General features: G+C 36.3%; 1 protein-coding gene across 1 annotated transcript; it reads right to left on the bottom strand.

Moving 5' to 3' along the window:
* Nucleotides 1-391: 391 nt before the first annotated feature.
* LOC128163833 (uncharacterized) lies at nucleotides 392-6,779 on the bottom strand. The gene is made up of 3 exons (XM_052827502.1): nucleotides 6,126-6,779; nucleotides 1,685-3,706; nucleotides 392-1,218 (listed from the first exon to the last, which is right to left on the bottom strand). The coding sequence occupies exons 1-3, from the start codon at nucleotides 6,568-6,570 to the stop codon at nucleotides 626-628; spliced, it is 3,060 nt and encodes a 1,019-aa protein (XP_052683462.1). The 5' UTR covers nucleotides 6,571-6,779; the 3' UTR covers nucleotides 392-625.
* Nucleotides 6,780-9,655: the final 2,876 nt, after the last annotated feature.

Raw genomic sequence — 9,655 nt, 5'->3', positions numbered from 1 at the left:
TTGACTTATACTTATCTTTCCAACCATGCTCTCTATCATTATTTAGTAATTTCTGCGGATTACAGAAACTTTTTATAAGGTGTAGGTGACACCTTAAACATATTGTGAACATGGTGGATATAACGCATTACGTTTTTACCAAAGCAAAATCGTGCGTCCCTGGCACTTATTTTGCGAATTATTTGGGTTTTTTTTTACAGGCTTTAAGGATAAAATAACGATGAATAAAATTGCATAACAAAAATTTTATTCAGTTTCTATATAACATTAAATAAATACTTCTATGCACATGTTAATAATGTGTAAAATGATGTCATTGCTTCTTCAATCGATCGATCAATGTTATCACAAAAAAGACATCTAAATGAAGAGGTGCCTAAAATTACACATGTTAAGAATGTGTAAAATTTTATGCCATTGCTTTTTCAATTGATCGATCAATCACTGTTATCACAAAAATAGACATCTAAATGTACATGTACATAAAATTAATAGATTCAATATCAATACAAACAAATTAGCATTTCTGATACAAATATTTAAAATAGACTTATTGTTGTCATATTCCATCACATGACAACCAAAATGAAGAAGACGTAAAATGTTTCGCAACTTTGTTTTCAGGTTACCATTTAAACAGGCTACCGCCACCATCTGCACCATCCCAACTAGACATTGCACGGAGACAATTCAGTAGCACGAGAGAGTGTACAAATTCTGCCTTATCAGCGGTGACTTCCCCGAGCAGTGCTTCTAAAAGTTTCGGTTCCTCTAGTCCGTACATTTGAATAACTTTTTTGGACGGAGTGGCGTTTAATGTGCCATACTTCTCAACCATTTTCTTTACAAACTCTTCATGCACCATTGTGTTATATCCATGATCTTTTAGGATATAGAGCAACTTCTCATGGCGCTTGCGATAAAAAGATTCTTTTTGCAAATTTCTTGTTCCATCGCCTCGCAAGGTTTCCTTTGTTATCAGAGCGCCGATGTTCTGGGAGGTGTAACCATAGACTCGATTTTTGATCAATTCATCATTTGAAGCCGACGCGCGTCGTCGAAACACTGTTTCCAAGATTCTTCTGTCCAGCTGGAATGCGATTTCTCCAATTACCCTTGTGCCCAAAATCTTCAGAGCTGCCGACAACTTTTGATCAAATGCGATCCCAGAATCGCTGTCCATAGCGTCACTGCTCGACTGGCTTCGGTTCGGAACAACTGTCAATATATATACATGTACATGTATATATATAATAATAATTTCAACATTCATTGGTATTTAAATTTGAGAATTCAGATATTATTCAATATAATTTTTTTCTATAAAAGAACAATATTTTGACACATAACTTTTGCCTTTTTGCATCAATCATCGTTTTATGATTTGAGTTGTGTGTAAAAAATATAAAGCATTGCAGAAAATGTTATAAAGCTTACCTCTCACCTCTGTATAAGCTATTGTAAAGACTTAAAACACATTCAACATTTTGAAATTAATAACACAATGTTAATATTTAATCAAACCCAATCTGAACATAAAAATTCTAAACCTCTTTAGATCAAAGTTAAAACCAGCAGTATATTATATAAAACAAGACACTGTTTGATTCAATTTTTTTTTCAAGATCATATAATTTCCTCGGTATATGAATTGATGATTATTCTAATACAAATTCAGTCTTACCTTGATTAAGGGCATGCTCTTCGAAAGCTTTAGGTGTTGACGTAGCAATAGGCTCCATCATAAACCTCCTGTTCCTAGGAGTGGAAGTCGCAACCGGGTCTCCAATTACTCCTCGCCCTAAACTGGAAGAATCTGATCCCTGATAAATATCAGCCTCGTCCACCCGTACTAGATATTTTCCATCTCCATCATTCTTCAATCCAGCATCTAGGCTTTCGGATTCCATTTCCATTTTAGGAGAATGCAATTCTTGAGCATGGACACTCTCTTCTTTTGCAATCCAAATACTCGATTGACCTATGTGCCGATCGGTGTCGTTGATCCTTTTCGAAAATTCTGGATTTTTGTAGGGCACCTGGTGGAACGTATCCTCATTGAGCGGTTGTTCTTCGGATACCAGCTCATTTCGAATTTGTTCGGGAAGGACTTGATCGGATTGGTCCATCCTAGCTGGTTCAGGCTGTGCGTTACGTTCATCAGGAAACTGGCCATGCACACCATGACTGTCTACCACATCTTGGGGACCATTTTTAGTTGATCTTAGGTACACGAAACCGCTTGGATCAGCATGACTGGTGTCTCTGTCGGTGCGTCCCGGCCCATCTGAGCTACTTGTTGTGGAAGTTTTCCCCTGAAACTTTGGTAAACTTGAAGAAACATCTTCAGACTTGCCTACACTCAGTGACAGTTGGGTACCCTCTCTGCCAGTATCAATTCCAATCTTCCTGGTTTCAACTGATGGCGACGCATTTTCTTGGTTCGTGGGAGATGAGTTCTGTGGTGGTACGTCGTCGTTCTCGAGTTGATTGTTTTGGAACACTACTTCATGTTCGTCTGGGACGTTATAATTGGTAGGCTCCTGTGCGTGCAATGAGGCTTCATTAACATTTTGAGAGTGCAACTCAAGAGAAGATGCAAATTTTGGACGCTGTTGACTGACTCCTAAATTTTCCACGTTTTCTTGTTTTAATTGTTGAATTTGTGCGCATCTTCTTTGTTCCCCATTGCAGTTCGGTTCAGTGATGCTTGAATTATCTTCACCTTTGAAACTGTTCTCTGGTTTCTGCATTTTACCGGTAGTTGGATCGATTTTTGCGCCACGTTGATAACCAGCTTTTTCCTCTTTTAGAAGTTTCTCAAATATATAGTTAACTTCTTTATCCGAGTAATATCTCTCCCTTTGAAGGAGGTTATTGCGAAAAGTCATCGGAAGGGAATAGAAAACTGGTTCACTGTCCTGGTTTGTACCTTTTGGAGAACCAGGTTTGCCTGAGTTGAATTGTCCTTCATGCTTATAGGATCCTTCCATGTTGCATGAAAGACTCCTTTCTCTGTCAAAAAGAAGTTCTTGGTTAAGATCCCTTTGTACAAGATTTTCAGCGCTGGAAGCATCAGGACAAACATCATTGGTTCTGTTTGGGGGTATTTCTTGACCTGACGTATCCTTAATCCCCCTATGGGTGGAATCTTCCATGATTTGTTTTGTTTCAGGTGGCTTATAACGTGCAATTTTCCGAGGCATCTTGGCAAACTTGGTATTTACAATCTCTTCAATGGTCTCTTGCTCGCCCCTGACTCTTTCCTTGTTTACAACAGTTTTGGACGAAGGCATGGAAACTGATGGACTAGGGACGTCTTGATTACGGGCACGAATGGGGTTTTGGGCAGGTTTCGGACTGTATTTGTTTATTTCTTCAGCATTCGCATTCGATCGCTCATCTGTTGGTTTGTCTTTCATGGCATCATGTTGAGCACGTCTTTTTTGATACAGAGGTATCTTGGAGCGAAACTCCTTGGTCTTGCCTTCCATTAGTGATTTTTGACCAGCCGTTTGTCCGTAATCGTTTTGAGTTGTGGGGGACAGATTTCCTTGTACGCTTTTTACGGTAATATCCATTCTTACCTCTGTCGACGGTGACAGATTTCTTTGAATAAGCATGGATGAATTTTGCTCGGTTTCTTTAAAATCGTCTCCAATTTGCTGATCTTTGGGGGCGATTTCTGGATAATCGTGGTGGATTTCTACATACAATAATTAATATATTTATTACATTATTAGATCAATCAACACACACTCTTTATCATATACTAGTATATAAATAAAAAGGTTCACTCTAGGCGGAAAAATAATGTTAAAGAATTTTTTACACAAAATATTTTTAATTCAAGCAAGATGGCTTGGTGGTCGTGGCTGTTTTAAGACTGTATTTATCTCTTGTTCTGTGTGATCTTGAAAAATGTTCATATTACAAAGCTAACAGGTATGATTTTTTTTCCCTTATATACTGAATGATAGTTTATAGCTAAACAAATCATATCTAAAAATAGATTAAGGTAGATCTGTCCTTCAACAAGAAGTATGGCCAACGCGAATGTCTTGTGTATGTTGTATTTTTGACTATCTTATCACTATCATGTATCGTATTTGTTGTTATTAATATCATGTTATGTTCGTCCGTCCGTCCGTCGTCCGTCCGTCCGTCCGTCCGTCTGTCCATCCATCTGCACGTTCTCTTAGTTTTACTGTTCTTACATTTTACGAATTAGAATATAATTTGGGGGTGTTAAATTAATTTCGTAATTAGGCTTTAGAAGAAGATGGGGAAATAAGATGGCGCAACTGCCCATTTGGTTAAGTCGTAAAATACAATTTCAAATAGTTTTTTCAATTAGTTTTGGTTATATCGAACCCACAACATAAAAACCCAAGTTCTATACAGTTACCTAATGTCTGGTGCTCTAACCACTGAGCCATTTCATTCACAACAAAATGCGTTGTTATGATTTTTCTTTTATGTTCAATTCTTGGGCTACAAAATGAAATTTTTAAAGTATAGTGGGTCATCTTTCCACATTTTTGTTGATTAAATTCGGTTTCAATTCCATTAAACCGCATTCAGACTATGACAAAAATATGGAGCTCAGACCCACTATATAAAAGAAAAGGCATCGAAGTTATACAAATGACACTATTTGGAGGTTTTGACACGCAACGCAAGTTTAAATCAACCTTTACTGCAAGTATTCAAAATATTTAATGGTTCCAAACCGATGTTACTTTAAATATACATTGTTTTTAATTATTTTCTTTTTTTTAAAGTATCAGATTTAATGATATTTTAATTTTGCAGTAATCATTCCTCATAAGGGCATTTTACACGCCTTCGCCTTATTCTTCTTTTATTTAAATTATGGAGGCCAATTAGTAGTTAAAAAATGACGGGTTTTGTGGGGTTTTGTTGTTGTTTTTTGTTTTTGCTTTTTTCTTCTTTTTTTGGTTTTTTTGTTTGTTTTTTTTTTTGGGGGGGGGGGGGGGGGGGTTATAACAAAAACCATTCTCCTAAGAACCTCTAGTACCATTTACGTCGCATCCAAATCCAAATTGGAATATGATTGGGGTGCATGTCTTGTCGTTTCAAAAATTTAATTTCCATCATTAAATAGATACGGAAAATGACATGGTATTATTTTGATGGGGGCGCAAAAGACGTGGTTTGTATCAAGGGGTCAATTTTCCATGAAGAAATGGGAGGGGTCCAGATCCCCACCCCCTCTCTAAATCTGTGCACACGATTATGTTGACATGATGTTGATTCAAAACAAAATAGTCAAAATGAACGCACCTGCGACTGTCGCGATCGGGGGCATAATTTAATATAAATTTGTTTAATAATTATCAGGGCCATTCTTTCTATCTTCTTGACCTTGAAATGATAAGATTATTGATAGATCTAAATTTATTGATATGCAAACAGTTTAACAGTTCAACCCCAAATTGACATAACTGGCCGCTCATATGTGTATTAAGGGATCTCATTTTTTAAATAGCAACGTAAATGCATGTGGCCCTGTCTTTGATCAAAACATTTACAAGGCAGTGTTATTTTTAGGCGCAAACACTTGGTGCAAGTATTATACTGTCTTATAACATCGTCTAGTAAAAATCTTGTATCTGGACTCGTACACCGTCAAGATATTTTATATATTTAAAACGTAGTAATTTGTTTGTGTGTGTTGTGGTGTACATTTTGAATTTACTGAGAGGGTGTAAATACTAAAAAAAGTTACATGACAACTTACAAGTGGACCATCTATATATATAAAAGTCTTTGACAGACAGTACAAAGGCAGAGTACAAAGTCTTGCTGTATGCGCGGGTACAGAAAATTTTCAGCGGGTGGGGTGGGGGGTGTCAAAGTGCATTATTATATTGTGTTTGCTCTGGAGGAGAGAGGGGTTCGAAGCAATTTTCGGTAATTATACAATGTAAATTTAATAAGTTTAAATTTTCAGAAGGAAAGGAAAGCCTCCCCCCCCCCCCCCCCCCGGACCCCTTTCTTGATCCGCACACGTGACTGGGTTGGTTATAAGATGGAAGTGTGTTAATAATTTTCTACCTCAATGAATTGTAAATATTTACCTAAATTAATAATTGACTTACCTGATTCAGAAATCAGTTCAGTCTGAGTATGAGTATGAGTCTGAGCGCGGGGCTTTATCGGACTCAGCAATTTTCGCAGAATTTCAAACTCTGTTTTTATATCCTGCCGAGCATGTTCCGAGACGTGCACGGCGTCTTTTAGCTTCTTATTCTGTTCCACGACTTCCATGAGAATTTTGCGCAAATCTCGTATATCTTCCTCCCTTTTTTCGATCTGTTGTTTTAATGATATGGAGGAAAAGTGGGTCTGCATTTTTTCCATTTTTTGATTCATCAGGATCAATGAATTCATCAGGGCTCGTTTCTCTTCAGCGAGTCTGTTATTTTCTTCCAGGAGCCTACGATGCTCGTCTGCTATGAGGCAGGAATTTTTTACATCTTCCATCGGAGGAGCTAAATCCCCAGCATAAAGCGTGGGTATATCTTCCTCCGATGACATGGCCATATACTTACATTTACAGTCAACTATTACTATACGAATATTATTATTGAACAATAAAACCAGATAATTTAGTTCAGGTATACAAGAACTAAAAAATGCGAATCCCTCAATAAAAATTGAGGAATTGATCTACAGAAATCACAAAACTTTACACAGTTCTATGCGAAAATTTCTTCTGAAATGAACGAAGAAAACAGTGACGGCTTCCACTATGGCGGGGAATTTGCGGTCTGATTTGTTGTGACGTCACAATCAATATATCACAGAGAATTGTGACGTCATGGTGATTGGAAGTCACGTGACCACTGGATGAACACTGGGTAAACAAGGAACCAAACACCATTTCGAAAATTACTTCTTCAGATAAATTGCTATCTGAAAACACAAAACTGCAATGCTGCATGGAAAAACGGCACTGTAATTAAATAAACGGAATGTGTTAACGGTATGATGCAAGCCTATTATAGACACATGTTCTACGATATGATAGATACCCCTAGTCCGAAATATCTGACCTTTTTTTCTGGCCTTTTTAACAACTGATATTTTCCAGGCAAATAAATACCATGATAAATTGCTTAAAAGCTAGGAAAACGTCAGATATTTGGGACTAATACCCTGTGCGTGGATCTAGTGGGGGTCAAACCCTTTGGAAAAATCTAAATCTAATTCATTAATTTAACATTGTAAACTTCTATTAAGACAGGTGTCCTATCACCACCACTAGCTCCACCCCGAAAATAAAATATCACCTCTCGGACCCCCCCCCCCCCCCCCGGAAAGTTTTTTTTTCAGAATTTGCACAGGCCGTCTCCCCTTAAAAATGAGAAAATGAAATCAAATTTACAAAGAATGCACCATAGAAATAGACACGTCGCCCCATTTTGCCATTCTTTTATTTTCATTAATTTTTTTTGGTTATGATATAATGAATGTTGTAAACAATTACTAGTATACCACTTTTAATTTTTATTTTATCGCAGTCCCATTGAATACATTGAAAGCATATATTTTAATTTGTAGCGCACAGGCCGCACGCTGCAAGGAAACGGTGCTCTGTATAAGTCTAGTGGTTTGTGGTGGTGGGGGGGGGGGGGGATAAAAGATGTGCATGTGCCGGAATGAAAAACACATAAAAGTATATATACATGCATATATTCCTAAGATTTACAATGTACCCTCGGTCAGCTCTTCTATACAAATGGATCGAATGTTTCGCAAACGTTTTATCCTCAACGGCATTATCAAATTCAAAGCAATTTATATTACCTGAAACATACATGTAGAATTTAATTGTAGCATTTAACAGATTTTATTTACATTCTACAGTGTTTTTCCATTAAATTCTGTGATCTTCAAATGCCTCTAAATGCAACAAGTAGTCTTCTTCTTCTTCTTCCTGTATAGTTCAGACCACCATCTGGTGTAATTTCGAACTGTCAAAGGTCAAATTGACGAGTTTTATTATGACGTCACAAACGTTGAACGCTGTAAACTGCAACGTCACAAGCAAAAATCAAAGTTCACGCTTGTTGCTGTTGTCACGGTGTGAAATTCAATCTTTCGGACTATTTTTTAATTATTGTGTAAATTATGTTTTTCGGACTTTGTGTTAATTGTTACAAAAACTTTTCATCTATTTCGACAACTGTTTTATAAACGTTATAAATTTCGCGCAGCATTAATCCCACCTGAGGCACAATCAGTGATGGACAGCTAATCTTTTAATTTTTATTGACACTTAAGCTTCTTTCATCTTAGTAATCCTTTTATGTACATGTAGCTAAAATGTCCCGAGTTACTCAATAGCTGTTTGATAATTGATTTACTTACATCTGTACCTCTTCAGTATGTTAATCCTTCATTGTGTTGTTCCATTGTTCATAATAAATTATTTTGAATTGTAAATTATAGTCAGTTGGAATCAGACCTTCGGTTCTGATGCATACCAAACTCATGTAAAAGTATATTTCGTGTCAAGTCTATATAAAAGTCTGAAAACTAAAACGCGTGTTGGCTTGTTGGGGGTTTGATGAGGCTGGGTCCAACAACAAGAGAATAAGCTCACGGTTGGCCCAGTGTTAGTCCTGTACGGGAGAGAGCGCCCCGTAATACTGTTACTGTGGCTCTTCCATTAATATTAACTTACCCTTAGGATAAGAAAGGAATTTAAAGGTATGAATCACATTTGCAGACAAGGCAAGAAGTTAACTAAGGCGCGTTATGAAAATTTGTATGCACACACCGCTGCAGTTATGAGAGTGTATACTTAAAAAAAAATCATGATTCAATGCATGCTATAATAATAAATTGAAAGGAAAAAAACTGGATGACAATGGTAATTGAATAGAACCAATTCATTATTTTTATAATACAAATATTAAATTACTTCAACTCAATTCGTGATTTTTAGGTATAGCGTGCTGACATCATACGCATCGTTAGCTTTCTTATATATATGTCATGCGTTTTTTTGTTTTTTATTTAAAGAGGGCTCCTAATATTGCCTTCACCTGTTAATTAAATGTATAAAATAACGTTGCTACGGGTTTTAAAATTAAAAAAATATTATAATTCATGGTTGCCCTTTAAGTTTTATATATTTTAGAGTTATATGCATGCATGGGATTGAAACCCCTAACGGGATGACAGCATGAACACACTTAAAACTACAATTATTCTGGTATATATCAAGAAGCTTTTTTGAAACTTTTGGCTTTTCTGGTTCAGTGGTTCTTTTAAAAGAGATTTTTATGGCACACATCCTTAAACTATTTTCTCTCTTAAATTATTAAAACACAAATTGTCTGGATATATCATTTGAGGAGGGCATGGCTTTTCATTTGTATAAATACTCGAAAGTTTCGACCAAAACTTTTAAAAAAAATTTTCTTTGTTTCAAATTCAAAATTATGAATATGTCCAGTGATTCATGAAAACAAAATTGAATGTTTGGCTTTTTAAATGTCAACTTTAATTCAAGTAGCAATAATGATTTAATTTTACATTGTTATTTGACGTCTTCTTTATGCTATTGCTGCGTAATTCGTGCGGATTAGATCTCTTTAATCAAGTTAATTAATCGAAC

The sequence above is a fragment of the Crassostrea angulata genome, chromosome 9, assembly GCF_025612915.1.
Source record: "Crassostrea angulata isolate pt1a10 chromosome 9, ASM2561291v2, whole genome shotgun sequence".
In the NCBI taxonomy this organism is placed as follows: Eukaryota; Metazoa; Mollusca; class Bivalvia; order Ostreida; family Ostreidae; genus Magallana; species Magallana angulata.
This window is presented reverse-complemented; position numbering and strand designations above follow the sequence as displayed.